This window comes from Pogona vitticeps, chromosome 4 (genome assembly GCF_051106095.1).
Source record: "Pogona vitticeps strain Pit_001003342236 chromosome 4, PviZW2.1, whole genome shotgun sequence".
Classification (NCBI taxonomy): Eukaryota; Metazoa; Chordata; class Lepidosauria; order Squamata; family Agamidae; genus Pogona; species Pogona vitticeps.
In genome coordinates, this window is record NC_135786.1 from 67,822,625 (window position 1) to 67,841,299 (window position 18,675).

The 18,675-nt window shown below is 40.7% G+C and overlaps 1 protein-coding gene across 3 annotated transcripts in view; it reads right to left on the bottom strand.

The window, feature by feature from the left end:
* Nucleotides 1–1,357: 1,357 nt before the first annotated feature.
* The window catches only part of FAF1 (Fas associated factor 1), a 297,114-nt gene continuing 279,796 nt past the window's right edge, over nucleotides 1,358–18,675 (bottom strand). For all 3 annotated transcript variants that reach the window (XM_020788123.3, XM_020788122.3, XM_078392865.1), the window contains exon 19: nucleotides 1,358–2,478. In XM_020788123.3, coding sequence (XP_020643782.1) covers nucleotides 2,395–2,478 — 84 coding nt within the window. In that variant the 3' untranslated portion in view covers nucleotides 1,358–2,394. The remainder of the gene's footprint in view (nucleotides 2,479–18,675) is intronic.

Consider the following 18,675-nt stretch of genomic DNA (forward strand, 5'->3'; position numbering starts at 1 on the left):
TTATGGGTTCTCCAGAATAGGGTATAGGATTGTGGTAGGGGATGCAGAGAGAAATAATCAGTGAAAACAATGTCCCACCTTTCCTCCAGCATGGACCCCAGTTTTTTGCAGCAATGGAAAGAGAATTTATACTTATGGAGGTTTAATTCTACATATAAGACAACACGTATCAATATTTCAACAAGTCTACTCATCAAAAGTATTCTCAAAACTGATGTAGAAAACTTGAACAGACATTTATGAATGCTTGGTAAATCAAGGTCAAAGTCCAAAATCCCTGAGCTTTAGAATTCTTTAGACAATTCTAAATGGAATGCTTGGGGGGGGGGGGATAGTGGACCAGAACCTTAGTTACTGACTGTTGAATTGGACAAAGTGGCATGGTGGCCACACAACCAAAGGTAAAGCCCTTTAAAATCTCATTGATTTCACTGACTGAAACATGGAAATTTAGCATTCTATTCATCCCACTCAGCTGTGGAAAAATTTATTTCATTTGTTTTTGTGGTCTACAATTTTTATAGGTTTTAATATATGGTAAGCAGCTAGCTTTTATTTTTCTTATTACATTTATCCTCCCTTTGGCAATTTGATGAGTTTTTGCTTACTGTGGATGATGAAAACACACCACACTTACAAATATTTAGTCTGAAATGAATACATCACTTCTAATATATATTCTGTGTGTATTCACTAACAGAACTATCTAAGAGACAATAAGGCTTCCACATTTTGCATTTTTGGTAAAAATAACAGCTCCACTGAACACCTAATAATAGTAATACATCAATTTCATATCCCCATCTCTCCCAAAATGGAAACAAGATTGAAGATACATATATTTTAGTTTCTAACTTGACTTAAATATTCAGACTGGAATACATCCTGTTACAATAAAGAAAATGACCACAGTCCTCTTGCGTACCTACGCAAATGGCATAACTTTTGAAGACAAATTGCCCCAATTTAAGAAATCACTGTAGACATTATCAGATTCATGCTGAGTCATACAGCTCAATAAGCTACTGATAATGTCTATGGTGAATTCTTAACTTAGAAAGTTATACCATTAATGTTACACCAGTGTAAATAGGTAAGAGGATTTGGGCCCATGAGATATTTGAAGAAAAACATTGGAAAACAAGTGTTCGTTAAGTAGTTCATGTTTCTGTGGGGCTTTTGTATAGCACATTCTAAGCCTAGAGTTTTGTCTTTTATATTTAAAAATGATTGTAGAACTGTTTTGATGCAATGTTAGACGGTCAGGTCATACACTTCAGATTATAGAACCAAATCCCTGGACATGGGTATAAACTTCTCAGGAAGAAACAATATTCAAATTATGCAATGAGGAAGATTTCTTAATGCACTGTAATTTTACATTTTTATTGTTTGGTGAAATAAACAAGGCGCTTAAAAACAGCAGGAAAAAAAATACAAACAAGTGCCAGAATGAAAGGAAACAAAAAGAAAAGAAAACCAAAAAGAGGCTCCATAATTTCTCCCACAATGATAAGAAAAGTGTGGTTGTTTCTGCTATTTGCAACATTTTTAGAAGCCGGTAGTCAATATCAGCTTATTCCTGAAGGGTAAGCTAGATACCAGTTATTTGGTTCTGGCCCATTTTTTTAAACATTATTTAGATCCTCACATTATCAGCAGTTCAGCACACTGCAGTGTAATGAAAAATATTTGCTAAATAGAACCTGAACTGAGATCGAAAGAAAAAAAATCAGTAAATAAATATCTTGCATACACATGTCAAACTCTATTCTCCAAACAAAACCTTACATCTTATGAAAGGAGTCCAAAAGTACCAACAACAACGAAAGAGAGCTCTGCTTTCTACGACTACAATACTGTCCAATCTCCAAGGCTGAAAATGTCCCATTTATTGATTTTCTGCCTTTGAAAAAATTAGGTGGTAAAGTAGAAATTCAAACACAGGAAGAAAATGCGCATATATGAGAGCACTGGTTCAGCGATATCAAATATACAGTATTCTAGTGTCAAAAGTACAGGCAGAAATGTCCAAGAATTCTTGGTGAAAAGGGGGTAATTGAGCAGTAAAAATTCTACTTGACAATCACTCACATTTTAACAGTGCATTAATTATAACAAAAGCCAGATGGTAAGTGAGCAATAGAGTCATAGTGTTCAGTGTTTACAGCAAAGAACTTTTCTTTGCTCATTTAAATGAGGTTGGAAACATATACTCATGTATGGGAAACTTTTATAGGAGCTACGTTTATTCTGTTCTCCCAGCTTCTTGCAAGAGGCAGAGTTGTGAGACTGATTTTTGAGTTAAATGATAGTACACGGTGATTGGAATAAAGCGTTCACCGTGCCTCATCCGTAATCAAAGAATTACTTAGTCCTCCAATCTGGTTTCATCTATTCTTTTGCTTCTAGGAAAAGTGTTTCTTGAGGGTACAGTTTTAACTCAAGTAAAGATTTATTTGGATCCAGCTGGGTCACCTGTGAAGATAAAAAGAAAAGAAAAAGGACAGGAAAATCAGAATACATATATTTTTCCAAGACATTTTTAAAAGCAAACTGACATCCATTCCACAGCTTTATGACAGGCATGAAAATTGTACCCATTGATTCACACTACGACTAGAGTGCACACATATAGAGTAGGGAGGAAGAAGATTAGGTTAATGGTTAACCACATCCCACGTCAAGCTCTTAATTTCTTTATCATTAGAATGTAACAGCATTTGCCAGGGCAGATGTCATTTTGAATGGAATACTATACTGTTACAGATGCAGGAAACAGAAATGTCTGACGCTGCATTTATAGAGACTAAAATTATTGAGTTAATTTAACTGTTTTTCCAAATGTGTAAATGGATTATGTGTCATCTAATTATATCAATTACATGTTGCAAAGCATTGCTGATACCATTATTGATAATTTTGTTAACTCTACAAAGGCCTTCACTTCATACTTAAATTTCATTGGCATTACTAATCCATTACAAATGGAAAACAAGGATATTTTCACAGTTACATCAAGTTTTCAAATCCTTATTGGAAGGAGCATCCTGGAAAACTTTAATGCTTTAAAGGAGAGTGACTAATTGTTTGCCCATAGCCACAAATCCAGGCTACATATTTTGCCAACTATTAATATCTAGTGAAAGACATCAATGTACCAGATTATGGGAGAGAGTTACAGTGAACTAAAGAAACTAAAGAATCTTCTAAAGAAACAGGAGATGGCAAGAATAAACATTGACATCCTGGGCGTCAGTGAACTAAAATGGACGGGAATGGGAGAATTCAATTCAGACGATTATCATATCTACTATTGTAGGCAAGAATCCCATAGAAGAAATGGAGTAGCCCTCATAGTCAAAGAAAGAATGGGAAAAGCTGTACCGGGATACAATCTCAAAAATGATAGAATGATTTCAATACAAGGCAGACCTTTCAACATCACAGTAATCCAAGTTTATGCACCAACCACTGATGCTGACGAGGCTGAAATTGACCAATTCTATTAAGACTTAGAACACCTTCTAGAACTGACACCAAAGAAAGATGTCCTTCTCATTATAGGGGACTGGAATGCTAAAGCAGGGAGTCAAGAGATAAAAGGAACAACAGGTAAGTTTGGCCTTGGAGTTCAAAACGAAGCAGGGCAAAGGCTAATAGAGTTTTGTCAAGAGAACAAGCTGGTCATCACAAAAACTCTTTTCCAACAACCCAAGAGGCAACTCGACACATGGACATCACCAGATGGGCAATACTGAAATCAGATTGATTATGTTCTCTGCAGCCAAAGATGGAGAAGCTCTATATAGTCAGCAAAACAAGACCTGGAGCTGATTGTGGCTCTGATCATCAGGTTCTTATAGCAAATGTCAAGCTTAAACTGAAGAAAGTAGGAAAAACCACTGGGCTAGTCAGGTATAATCTAAACCAAATCCTTTACGAATACACAGTGGAAGTGAAGAACAGATTTCAGGAACTAGATTTGATGGACAGAGTGCCTGAAGAATTAGAGATGGAGGCCCATAACATTGTACAGGAGGCAGCAACAAAAACCATCCCAAAGAAAAGGAAATGCAAGAAAGCACAGTGGCTGTCGAACGAGGCCTTACAAATAGCAGAGAAGAGAAGGGAAACAAAATGCAAGGGAGATAGGGAAAGTTACAGAAAATGGAATGCAGACTTCCAAAGAATAGCAAGGGGAGACAAGAGGGCCTTCTTAAATCAACAGTGCAAAGAAATAGAGGAAAATAATCGAAAAAAGAAAACCAGAGATCTGTTCAAAAAAACTGAAGATATTAAAGGAACATTTTGTGCAAAGATGGACATGATAAAAAGCAAAAATGGAAGGGACCTCACGGAAGCAGAAGATATCAAGAAGAGGTGGCAAGAATACACAGAGGAATTATACCAGAAAGATCTGGATGTCCCATGTCAGCCAGACATCAGGAAGAGAGAAGGCAAAGGGGCCTTAGAAAGCAAAGCTAACAATAAGGTCAGTGGAGGTGATGGCATTCCAGTTGAACTATTTAAAATCTTAAAAGATTATGCTGTTAAGGTGCTACACTCAATATGTCAGCAAGTTTGGAAAACTCAGCAGTGGCCAGAGGATTGGAAAAGATCAGTCTACATCCCAATCCCAAAGAAAGGCAGTGCCAAAGAATGCTCCAACTACCGTACAATTGCACTCATTTCACACACTAGCAAGCTTATGCTCAAAATCCTACAAGGTAGGTTCAGCAGTATGTGGACCGAGAACTCCCAGAAGTTCAAGCTGGATTCCGAAGGGGCAGAGGAACTCGAGACCAAATTGCTAACATGCACTGGATTATGGAGAAAGCCAGAGAGTTCCAGAAAAATATCTACTTCTGCTTCATTGACTACGCAAAAGCCTTTGACTGTGTGGACCACAGCAAACTATGGCAAGTTCTTAAAGAAATGGGAGTGCTTGACCACCTTATCTACCTCCTGGGAAATCTATATGTGAGACAGGAAGCAATAGTTAGAACTGGATATGGAACAACAAATTGGTTCAAAATTGGGAAAGGAGTACGACAAGACTGTGTATTGTCTCCCTGCTTATTTAACTTATATGCAGGATACATCATGCGGAAGGCTGGACTAGATGAATCCCAAACCGGAATTAAGATTGCCAGAAGAAATATCAACAACCTCCAATAAGCAGATGATACCACTCTGATGGCAGAAAGTGAGAAGAATTAAACAACCTCTTAATGAGGGTGAAAGACAAGAGTGCAAAAAATGGTCTGAAGCTCTACACCAAAAAAACTAAGATCATGGCCACTGGTCCCATCACCTGGCAAATAGAAGAGGAAGATATGGATTCAGTGACAGATTTTATTTGCTTGGGCTCCATGATCACTGCAGATGGTGACAGGAGCCACAAAATTAAAAAACTCCTCCTTCTTAGGAGCAAAGTGATGACAAACCTAGACAGCATCTTAAAAAGCAGAGACATCACCTTGCCGACAAAGGTCCGCATATTCAAAGCTATAGTTTTTCCAGTAGCAATGCGAGAGCCGGACCATACAGAAAGCTGACCGCCGAAGAATTGATGCTTTTGAATTGTGGTGCTGGAGGAGACTCTTGAGAGGCCCCTGGACTACAAGGAGAACAAACCTATCCATTTTGAAGGAAATCAACCCTGAGTGCTCACTGGAAGGTCAGATTGTGAAGCTGAGGCTGCAATACTTTGGCCATCTGATGAGAAGAGAAGACTCCCTAGAAAAGACCCTGACTTTAGGAAAGTGTGAAGGGAAGAGGAGAAGGGGATGACAGAGGACAAGATGGCTGGACAGTGTCATTGAAGCGACCAACATGAATTTGACCCAACTCTGGGAGGCAGTGGAAGACAGGAGGGCCTAGCGTGCTCTGGTCCATGGGGTCACAAAGAGTTGGACATGACATAATGACTAAACAACAACAACAAAGAATCTGCATAACCACTTGCACCTACATTTTGCATAGATGTATTTGCATAATAATTTCCTAACACTAATGCAATTTGAGCATGAGGACTATAAATTAGTCCTATCTTGGCTAGGGCTGACAAGAATTCACCTGGAACCATGGAATAAATGCTTCAATGGACTGGATTTGCTTTTGCACTGGAATAGCCATTTTTTAAAGAGATATGAAGTATCGAGCTAGATACAACAGATTACAGTATCTTGAAAGCAGAAATTGTCTACCAGAATGTTTCATTAACACTGGATGATTTAAGCTATTATAGATATCAGTTGGTTCCTAGCAAGAAAATGAAGCACTGCAACACTTTACAGACTAAAGTGGCTTATTTTAAATTTTCATTTTTCAAAATGAAGCACAGCATTTCAACAAGATGTCATGTGTGGATTCCATATAATAATCATGATAATCATCTTAGAACTGCAGAGCTGGAAGGGACCTTATAGATCATTGAGTCCAGCCCCTGTCAAGAAGGCACAGCAGGAACTGAATCCCAACCTCTGGCTCTGCAGCCAGGTACCTAAACCACGGAGTTATCCAGCAATCCTAATAAAGGACAATTTCAGCTCAAAAGGACTGAGCAAGTATCAAAAAATTAGTAGATGTATTTCCAGACTCCAAATTGTGTTTAGTGAACTGAGGGGAGAAGATTATTTATGCAGATGTTTATTTTCCATCTACTAGTTACAGTTAAACCCAGACAATTTTTCCAAGCATTAGCTATAACCAGGTATGTCATAGTCAGCAGGACTGAGAGTTGCTCTTTCTGAAACAAACATTTGTTGTGTCTTTCAAATACTGATTGCGGAACCAAATTATGATTTCAAGAAAATATGACCTTAAAATGACTGGAAGTAGCCACCTCAGAAAATGAACACATTATGTTTACGCAAAAATGCCTAAATGTTGAATGTTAGTTTGCAGTTTGTAGAAACATACTCATACAGCTTTTTGTTTCATATATCACGTTTCACTGCTACAGTGCCAAACCATTCTCTCACTAAGAGCTACACTGCACCTGAGAAAAGTAATTTACTTTTTCTGTTTGGTTCAAGTCTGTATCTAATTAAATCCACTCATTTTCCAAATCCTATGACCCTTTTATTGAAAAATCAAGGAAAGGTAAGTAGAGCAGAATATCTTCTGCGTATTGGGCAAAAACCAGCTTGAAAAGCAGGGCCGGGTTAAATGAACACTATCTTCCAGACTGTAACCAGATGGAAACCTATTATTCACTTGAGTGTAATTAAGGATACACATCCTAATCAGAAATTTAGTTTGTGAACTCAAGTTACCCTTAATAACAACTATGCATGATGTCCTTTTCTGGAGTGCTTTCGGCTTTAGAGGTTACATGCATACCTGTGCTAAGAGAATGTTTGTTGCCTTCCACCCCTGATTTCAGCATGCCTGCTGATTTCCTAATTCACCTAGGGACTGCAGAGTTTGCAAATGTTTACACCATTACCCAATTAACTAACAAGATGGTTCCTACATCTGTCAACAAACAAAGCTGTTGTTGCTTTGTTTTAGCTCCCTGGCATTTTCTGTTCATATGGGTCGCCATTGTACTTAATTATCACGCCAGATCCCGTCTGCAGCGTTTACTTTGTTATTTGTGGTATGTAAATATGTTGGTGTAGCACGGAAAACAGAAGCTTTATTGTCATTCCTCTGACCAAAAGACATGCTCTACACAGCAAGCAAAAGACCTGAAAGCAAAAATGACTGAAAAACAGAATCAGAAACCAGATTGTCCTCAGTTGGTGTCAGACAGTTTTGCAACAAGGGTGGCACTGTGGGCTATCTTCATGCTTATGATCTTTCAACCCTCCAATGCCCCTTTTATCACCTTTCAATATCATACAAAGTAATAAAAGAAGTGGAAATTCCCTACATTTGTTGTAATGTAGACTCAATCAGTACTGAGCAGATTTACTGGGTAGATCATCCTCTACTGAAATAAATGAAGCAAAGGATGAGCTGTGGGCACAAAATACAAATCTGTGCTTAATTTTAGGTCTGTGCTTAAATTTAACCTGGGGAAAGCCTGAAAGCAAAAGATAATGGAGGCAAATCCTAGAGTAATTTTCATAGAACATGCCTTTCACAATATTCTGGTATTTTTGAACAAACAGAACATTACATGGCATTTGACAAGTTAGGCATCTTAACACACATGGATATCACATTAAATAACCAACACTGAAAATCATTTTGCGCTGCAGCTCATTCAAGAAACTAACTGTTTCTGGGATTAAGGCTGCAATTCTACATCCGCTTGCCTGTGATTAAATGCCAAGAACTCAATGAGACTTATTTCTAAGTAGACATGTGAAGAATTCTACCACACAAGGCTAGCTCAAGACATCTTGTTGCCTGAGATGAAGGATAAAATGGCACTTCCACCCATTTGCTGCCTAAGAACTGATAACATAAACAATTTAATATTACGTCAACATGTGTGACAAGACAGCATCCTCTGCTTCACTCACAAGCAGTAGGCTGGCTCAGTGGGTGAAGGGCAAGGAGTAGTGCAGACAGTTCTGACCGTACAACACATTGCCTCTCAGAATCTGCTGCCTAAGAATGTTGCGCCACTCTGCCTCACGGCAGGGCCAGCAGAGTAGGATACACTAGCCTATAACGGTGAGCTATATGGTGGTGGTGAGCTATATGGGCCTCATACAAATTCCAAAAAGAAAGTGGTTAATAACCTTCACTGGACCACTAAAATATGTGTTTAATATTGTGATTCATATTTAATATGTTCAATATTTTAATGGTCCAATAAAAGTACTTACCCACATTTGATCTTGGAATTTGGTAGACTATATGTAGTTCTGAACAGTGATATGGTTCCCAAGGACTATACAGCTGTTTCTTTGATATATACACATGACTTAACAGATAAGGAAAATACATATTAAAGAAACATAAATTTCAATAGTATACAATAACAGTATAGAAATCAGAGCAGAAAACCATTTTCCTTCTTTTTTGTTACATGTACAGTATTCTAGAATAATACACAAAAGTGCCACTATTTTCTATGTTAACAATAGGCCTGACCTCTTATGTAATACATCGTCCAGTTTAAGGATATAATACATTGCCAGCTCAACTAAGCAAAATTATTCCAGTTATTATAAACTCATGTCACCCTGCTGTATTATATATTTTAAAATGCCAGTAAACACTAGTACTGGGAGAAAAACAGACACAGAGAGAGGAGTTCTGAACCATCTTGGAATTGCTAGGAGATTGGTAGTCCTTCTTCCCAGTTGGGCAGACAATCACCAGCTGCGAATGGGGGTGTCCTTATGATCTTTATTTTTAAAGTCTATATGCTACTAGACCTCAACGGAAATACTCTAATTACTTTAATCAGATCATGATTTCATTCAATTTTTTATCCAAATCATATTATCATGTTCACCTTGGCTGACCTTGCATATAGCACCAAACTGTTACATCCTGTGTCATTGCCACTGGACTATTTATTAGACATAGCTCCTTATCCATTTTGGCCTTGGAGAAAAATACAAGGTGAAATAATGGCAGGCGGTTCAGGCAGGTCATGCCCAGCATGGATATGAATATACGACTATTTTAAGTAAAACATGAGGAACAAGGATCATGGTTAGTGATCACCTCTGTTAACACCCTAGAATGAGACTCATTTCTAAAGCAGGCAAACTTCCTCTGCCTTTTACACATGCATGAATTGCTCTAGTGAATCTAGTGGACAAAGAATCCTTTAACTTTCTTTCCTAATCCCCTTTATCAAGGCATAAGTGCTGTGAAAATTACTTAAATGCACACCTGGCAAGGACTAAACCTGCTTAAAAATTGTATTATCACAGTCTGACACAAACAGGAACAGTGAATCCATTCTGTCTGATAAAATAATAATCTTTGTGTATAATAGGGTTCTGTAGTTAAGAGCTTCAAAGAGGGTTAAAATACACACATAAACACTTGTTTAAGGGGCATGAAATTTGATCTTGTTTAGCAATACTAATCTCTCAGTGGCTTTTATTTGCTCTTACGAAGTTTATTGGAATAGATATAAAAGAAAACAAAGGTTAAATTGAAATAATTCAAACAAATCTGAGTCTTGTTGTTAATTACCTTGCCCTTCCTCATCAGGAGTTTGGTCAGCAAACCAAAACATTCAAATAAAAACATAGTTAAAATAAAAAATTACAAACATCTCAGATCTCAAACCACAGGCTATATACATCTAAAATCACAGATTACACATGTCTGCTAAATAAAATAATAGCAATACAAACAAGCAGTAGTCAAGCACAAATTAACAGTTGCTTATTCCTTTAAAGCCTGTATAAATACACATTTTAACTGGTAGCTAAATGACAAAAGTGCAGGGGACAACTAGATCTCTGGTGGAACAGAGTTCCATAGCCAAGGAAAGTATTGCCATGCGAGATAACCCACAATCGGCACTACAAAGGAAAGCCATGAGCAGAGCTTTCCTTGCTGATTTTGTGTCTTGGGTAAGTTAGCACTCAATGAGGCAGTCCTCTAAGTACCTGGTGTGACAAACCCAGACCTACTGGGATCTATCACACAGTTACTAAGCTGCCACCAACCATTCCCTATAATAAGTCACACAGACCAGGGATGGATTTTTAAACAACAAAAGAATAAGGTTTATTTTAAATACAAACAGGGTAAATAAAACAATCAGGTGAATAAAATAAAGTAACGTGGCTTATTCTCACACACACAAGCATACAGTTTGGTTCACCTAGAACCTTTAACTTAAAGCACAGACCCTGAACCCATCAGTTCTGGCTAACCCACAGACACCTGAACTTATCAGGTTGGTACTCTGACACACAGTAGTACCCTGTCAGACACACAGACTCCCACAACAGCTTCTTCTTCCCAGCTGCTGCTTCGTCACAACCCAGTGTCTCCCAGTGTCTCACAGCATCTCTCTTCACCACACAGGCATCACATATTTATACAGTACAGCCCCTCCTCCTGATGTCCCGCCTTCCACTCCCCATAGGATGGAACTTTCCCTCCAAACCCATGACAGACAGGTAACATCAGTGCTGTTATGTAACACCTCCCCTCTTTAAAAGTTGTTTTGTAGGGGGAAAGCTAAAAGTGCTTTTCACCAAAAAAACAACCTGCATAAAATACACAACAACATTTATACATACCATATAATACTTACATATACTTACACTCCAAGTTAACCATAGCAAATATGCATTTAAACATTTTACCATATACAGTACATCAATTTACCTTTATTAATACCAACCAAATTCAAAACCAGGTACATTTTAACTTTTTGTTTTCATTATATACATATAGTCCATGTTCTTTCGCCGTCTTCATTCTTCAGGTCTTCTTGATAAGGCGTCAGCAACACAGTTCACTGACCCTCTGACCACCTTCACTTCAAAGTCATAGTCCTGTAGGTTTAAAGCCCACCTCATAAGTTTGCTATTGTGGGTTTTCATCGTCTTTAACCATTGCAATGGTGAATGGTCAGTACATAGAACAAAATGTCTTCCCCAGATGTAAGGCTTGGCCTTCTGGATCGCGTAGACTATGGCCAAACACTCCTTCTCCACGGTTGCCAAATGTCTCTCACCTTTTTGAAGTTTCCTACTCAGGTAGGACACTGGATGCTGGTCACCATTCTCATCCTCTTGGCACAGAACTGCTCCTACCCCGCTGTTAGACGCGTCGGTGTAGATGATAAACTCCCGGTCGAAGTCTGGAGCACGCAGGACAGGATAGTTGATTAACGCCTCCTTCAACCTCTGGAACGCCGCCTCACAGTCGCCGGTCCACGGGATGCGGTCATCAGCCTTCTTCCTCGTCAGATCGGTCAGCGGAGCCGCAATCTCGCTAAACCTCGGGATGAACTTTCTGTAGTAGCCCACCAACCCAAGAAATGATTTGACTTTTTTCTTGGTGTTGGGTCTAGGCCAATCACGAACAGCTTCTATTTTGGCCTCCAGGGGTTTTATCATTCCTCCCCCTACCATGTGACCCAAGTATTTTATTTCTGGGCTACCCAGCTGACACTTGCTGGCCTTTACTGTTAGCCCTGCTGCACTTAACCTCTGCAGCACTAACTCCAGGTGTAACAGGTGATCTTCCCAGGTATTACTGAAGATCCCTATGTCGTCAATGTAGGCCACTGTAAAGTCACTGAGCCCTGCCAAGGTCTGGTCCATCAGCCTTTGGAATGTGGCTGGTGCATTTCTGAGACCAAAGCTCAGGACTCGAAACTCATAGAGACCAAAAGGGCTGCAAAAGGCAGTCTTTTCTTGATCCCTGGGATCAATTCTTAATTGCCAATATCCCTTTACCAGGTCCAATGATGAGATGAACCGACAACCCCCTATGGTTTCAATCAGGTTGTCTAGCCTGGGCATTGGGTAGGCATCAGGAGTGGTTACACGGTTTAATTTCCTGTAATCGACACAAAACCTAATGCTCCCATCAGGCTTGTCCACAAGGACTATCGGAGAGGACCAAGGACTAGAAGAGGGGACGATTATGTTCTCCCTCAGCATTTCGTCCAACTCCTTCCGCACCTTGTCCCTATAGGGTCCCGTTACTCGGTATGGGGATACTACCTGCGGGGGTGCATCCCCTGTGTGGATCCGATGCATCACTCCCTTCACTATCCCCGGCTTGTTGGAAAACACCTGTTGATATTTTCTAAGCAGCATTTTTAGTTCTTGCTGCTGGTCTTGGGTGAGTGCAGGACTGATCTTTACCTCCTCTGGGTTGTATTTTACTTCCCCTCTACCCTCCCAGAAGGGTAATTCAGCTTCCTCACTCTCAGCTGCTTTTATCGCGAATAGAACCCTCTGTTCCCCTCTGTAGTAGGGTTTTAGGGCATTCACATGAACCACCCTCCTTGCTTGGTTCTCCTCCTGCTCTATTAGGTAGTTCAGGTCTGACATCTTGGAAATGACCCTATATGGTCCTGCCCATTTGAGCTGCAGCTTATTCTCTCTGCAGGGCCTAAGCCAAAGCACTTCCTCCCCTGGGTCAAAGTGCCTCTCTCTAGCTTTGCGGTCATACCATGTTTTCTGTTTGACCTTCTGCGCTTGCAGGTTTTCTGCTGCCAGCTCTAGATTTCTCCTTAGGTCATTCATCAAGGTGTCTATGTAAGTCACAACGTCTTGTGGGTCATCCTGGGTGATCTGCTCCCAATTTTGTTTGATCAAATCAAGGGGCCCTTTCACCCGTCTCCCAAATAGAAGTTCAAATGGACTAAACCCGGTACTGGCTTGTGGCACTGATCGATAAGCAAACAAAAGGGATTGCAGCTTCTGGTCCCAATTGTTTGGATTCTCTGCCAAGTAAGCCCTAATCATGCGCATTAGAGTCCCATTGAACTTCTCAGTTAACCCATTGCTTTCAGGATGATAAGCAGTGGTTTCCTTGTGCTTAATTCCACAGATCTGCCATAAGCGTTTCATGAGCTTTGATGTGAACGATGCGCCCAAATCTGTGATTATCTCTGAGGCAAATCCCATCCTGGACATATACCCCACCAAAGCATCGGCCACTGTGTTAGTTTCAATGTTAGTCAAGGGTATGGCTTCAGGATACCTTGTGGCATGGTCCACAATTGTTAGAATGAACCTGTTCCCCCTCTTTGTGGCCTTGGGCAAAGGTCCCACAATATCCACCCCTATGCATTTGAACGGAGTGTCAATCACAGGCAAAGGGCACAACTTTGCTTTAGTCCTGTCGCGGTTATTCCCCTGCCTTTGACACACATCACATTGTTTACAGAACTCCCTGATCTGCTTCCCTATGTCAGGCCAGTAGAAATTCTGTGTGATTCTCTGCTGTGTTTTGTTCACTCCTAAGTGTGCAGCAAACATGTCAGAGTGCCCCCTTTGTAAGATCATGGGGCGATACTTTTCAGGTACCACCAGCTGACTTCTGATCCCATCTCCCCCTTTTGAGATATTCCTCAGGGTTTCTCTATATAAAATCCCCTTTTTCTCCAGAAATCTCACTGGGGTCTCAGGTGTTAGCTGGGCGTCAGTCACCTGTTCAAAACACTTTTGGAGAGTGGCGTCTGCCTTTTGCTCCTGTCCAAATCTGCTGTCTGTGGTTAAGGTTTCCACCACAGCTTCTGAACTTCCCCCACCTGCTTCCGTCTCTGGCTCATCATTACCCCCCTGAACTGTCCCTGTGGTGGCTTGTGAGCGTGTAATCACTAGCACCCGTTTCACATGTTCAGCCAGGTCATTTCCCACGAGCACAGCTGCTGGCAGAGTCGATGAAATCGCTATCCGCCAATCTCCCCTCCAGCCTTGAAAGTTGACAGGTACCTCTGCTACTGGCAGAGAGATTATCTGCCCCTCAATCCCTGCCACCTTCATGCTCTCATTTGGGATTATAAACTCCCTAGGAATAATATCTGGATGGCACAGGGTTACCTGGGAACAAGTGTCCCGCAGCCCCCTATACTGACGGTCAAGTATTCCTACGTCCACCCCGGCTGTCTCAAACAACTGAGAATCTGTTTTTACCAGCAAGCAGCGCTTTACCTCCAGAAGAGGACCATTTTCCTCAGCCTGATCAGCAGAGGCAGCTGTCCCAGACTGAGTAGCCATGGCAACAGGCTCCCTCTGTGACACTGAGCCTTGCTCTTTCTGGACACAGAACACAGCTTTTGGCTTGGTCCCACTAGAATTCTGAGGCACCATTCCTTTTAGCTGCTTTAATTTTTCACACTCTGAGATTAGATGACCCTTTCCCTGACAGAAATAACATTTTCTAGTGTATTTGGATTCTCTCTCCTCTTGTTTCGGTTTTCCCTCCAAATTCTGAGGGCTTGGTTTCATGCCTGAGGGCTTCCCTTCACCATGGGCCCCTCCCCCTTGCTGGCTTTTCCCTGGTCCCTGAGAGTACTTGCTGTAGGTTTCTTTGGGTTTACCTACAGATTTCCCCTCACCCAAGGGCTTTCTTATTTGGGAGATAAAATCCGCGATTTCTGCGGCTGCTGCCACAGATTTCGGTTTCCTTTCCCTCACCTGGAATTTCAATTCCCCATGCAGGACTGAATAGAACTGTTCCAGGGCTATCAAGTCTTTAAGCTGTTCATAGGTCTCTGTTCCCTCCTGCGACAGCCATTTCTCAAGCAGCCTCACCAATTGGGCCCCCACTTGGGTAAAAGTCTGTTCTGGCTTCTTGGTGAGGGACCTGAACCTTTGTCTCAGCTGCTCTGCATTTATCCCATGTCTTGCGAACACCAGTTTTTTAAACTCTGCAAAATCTTTCATCCGTTCCTCAGGCATCTCGGCATAAACCTCAGCCAGGCTACCACTGATTAAAGACCGCATGATGGTCATCTTCTCAGTTTCCCTTACTGAGAAGTCCACAAACGCTCTTTCCACTAAGGAAAAGAACACCTCAGGACAATCTCCCTTGTGGTACACAGGGAATTTCTTCAGGTCAGCCTTAGACAATTGGCCTCCCTCAGAATCCCTATTATTATTATTGTTCTGGTTCATCATTTCCAGTTTTCTTAATTCAAACGCCATTCTTTCTTTTTCCAGAGCAATTCTCTCTCTCTCCCTCTCCATTTCCATTCTTTCTCTCTCTCTCTCTAATTCAAATTGCCGCTGTTTCTCTCTTTCCCTTTCCTCCATTTCCCTCACCCTCAGTTCATGCTGTTGGGCTATGAGTATTTTTCTGAGTTCTGGGTCTTGCTCTCCTGTGCTGTCACCTTGCACTGAGCCAAATTCATCCTCAGAACCTTGGTCAATCTGGGGGTCTTTCACTTCACTCATGTCTGCTATCTTGCTTCGAGTCAAGGGCATAATCCCCCCTCAGAACAGGCGGCTTTAAAAAGTCAAGCCTCAAAATAAAACGACCACTTTTTTCCTTTTTGCCTCAGAACCAGCTCTCCCCAGAGATTGCTGCTGTTCTTCAGCACTAAATTTGCAACAGTATCGAGTCAGAGCCTACCCCCCTCTGCTGGGCCTCTCAGCTGGCAAGCTAGCTCACTGTTGCTACGCAGTTTTGCCTCAGCGTTTTCCCGCCAAAATCAGGCTGCCTCAGAGCACCTTAATCTAAGTCTCCCCAGTTGGCACGTTCTTCTACTAGTGCACCTCCCCGTGAGGTACACCTAGAAGATTACCTACGCGCCTCAGACTGTCCCTGACTAGACCCCCCTTGCTCTGGGCACACTTGCCAAGGCTTTGCTGGACCGCTGGACAACTGGACCAGTCGTATCCCACACGCTGGACACCAATCAATGTGACACACCCAGACCTACTGGGATCTATCACACAGTTACTAAGCTGCCACCAACCATTCCCTATAATAAGTCACACAGACCAGGGATGGATTTTTAAACAACAAAAGAATAAGGTTTATTTTAAATACAAACAGGGTAAATAAAACAATCAGGTGAATAAAATAAAGTAACGTGGCTTATTCTCACACACACAAGCATACAGTTTGGTTCACCTAGAACCTTTAACTTAAAGCACAGACCCTGAACCCATCAGTTCTGGCTAACCCACAGACACCTGAACTTATCAGGTTGGTACTCTGACACACAGTAGTACCCTGTCAGACACACAGACTCCCACAACAGCTTCTTCTTCCCAGCTGCTGCTTCGTCACAACCCAGTGTCTCCCAGTGTCTCACAGCATCTCTCTTCACCACACAGGCATCACATATTTATACAGTACAGCCCCTCCTCCTGATGTCCCGCCTTCCACTCCCCATAGGATGGAACTTTCCCTCCAAACCCATGACAGACAGGTAACATCAGTGCTGTTATGTAACACCTGGGTCCTGAGTTATTCAGTGTTTTGAATGCTAACACTAGTACCTTGAAATGTCTCTCTGACAGTTTAGGCAGATGTTTCTGAATGCATACTCAATCCTTCATGTCCTTGGTCACCACTGGGAAACAGCTGTCTGCTTTGGCTGTTTTTCTGGACAATATGAAAGAAAATCCTGCATAAAATGCACTGTCGCAGTCTGAGGGGTAACCTCAATGGGACCAAGAGCCATTTTTCTGATTCAGCAGCAGCCCAAGTGCTGTGCTCCCTAATTTGTATATTTAATTTTTAAATTATTTTTTGTTTTTAGAAAACATTTTTCATGTGCTGGAGTTGTTGTTTACAACAGTTTGTTTACAACCCTAAAAAAGGGAGGGTGGGCTTTTAAAAACATAAATAAATATTGACCTGTAAACAGTACTAGGATCACTGTAAGTCAGATGTGACTTGATGCCACTTAACATATGGTTTATGGAATTTACCATGGCTAACCGCAGTTAACTAATAACATGTTGTGGCCTGTCTCAGCCATGTGCTTGATTAGGCACCTGACTGCAGAACCAAGATATGCACTAGCACTTCAAAAATATGTCAAAATTAGCTGCAGCAAACAATGTAAACAATCTCAATAGGATTATGGACCTGTAAAAACCTACAGTGTTTTCAGGAGTATGCTAGAATTAGGAATTCACCAGAGCATGGTATAATCTGGTCAGATAATACTTGTGTAGCAATAACGAAAGGACAGACAGTTCTGTTCTTTATCAAAGAGAACAGATTAATGGCTTTTGCTACAGAGCTTCTCTATCAACCACCATTTATCACATGGGAAGATCATCTCACATTACCTAGTTTTAGGTCCAAAAGTGAAGTGCATTCTAAGTATTACCAAGTCTGGATTCAATCCATTGTTTGAAAAATCATTGCATCAACTGATTTTTATAGAAATGTTCTTTAAAATGAAAACTCCAACTCAAGTCAGACCTTAATTATAATGATTTAATAGGTTGCAGCAATTCAGTTATACTGTATATATTTTCAGCCTACTCACCTGGAATTCTGTGCACTTTTAAAACGAACTGTTGAATCCATTGTAACCGTTTCCTCTATGGGCATCTAAAGATCACTATTAACAAGCTTCTAAATGAATTCAAGTTTAACAGCAAATATATTTGTGTTGTAGGAGAGTTTCTTGCGTCAATTTTCAGAACATGAGAATACGAGTATTCAAAGTTAGTGGTGAGAAACCTGTGCCTCTCTCTCATGGTAGATGATAACTTTCATAATCCCAGCTGTTGCTGGACAGTTGATATAAATCATAATCCAATAACATCTAGAGGAACACAAGTTGCCCACCCCAAACGAAGTGATTATAATAAAACACCATGTCCGAAAAATTTTAAGCCAGAGTTTTAAACCAGATGCTGAGCAGTGAATATAGACTGCATGATATGAAGGAGTTAACAATTATCAGTGATGAACACAAGATGCTTAGATGCTACAATATGCCTGACTGATATACAGATTAAATCAATAACATGTATACAAAAATGCCTTAGTAATTTACAGATTCTTAAAGAGTTCTGGCAGTTTAAACCCCATTGGAATGAATAGGGCTTGGACTGAAGGATCACTGAGGATCAGAGCCTTATTAAGATGCATTTACTTGTCCAATTACCAAAACAGCAGGAGATCATTAAATTTTCTAGTTAGCAGACACAGCAATGTTAATATCTTAATGTTGCCAAGGCTATTTCTTGGCATTTTTTGCTCTTACACCTTCTTTCTTCTAGAAAAATTCATAAAATAAAAGCTAAGTCTAAAAAAAAGGTGTACACACACACACACACACACACACAC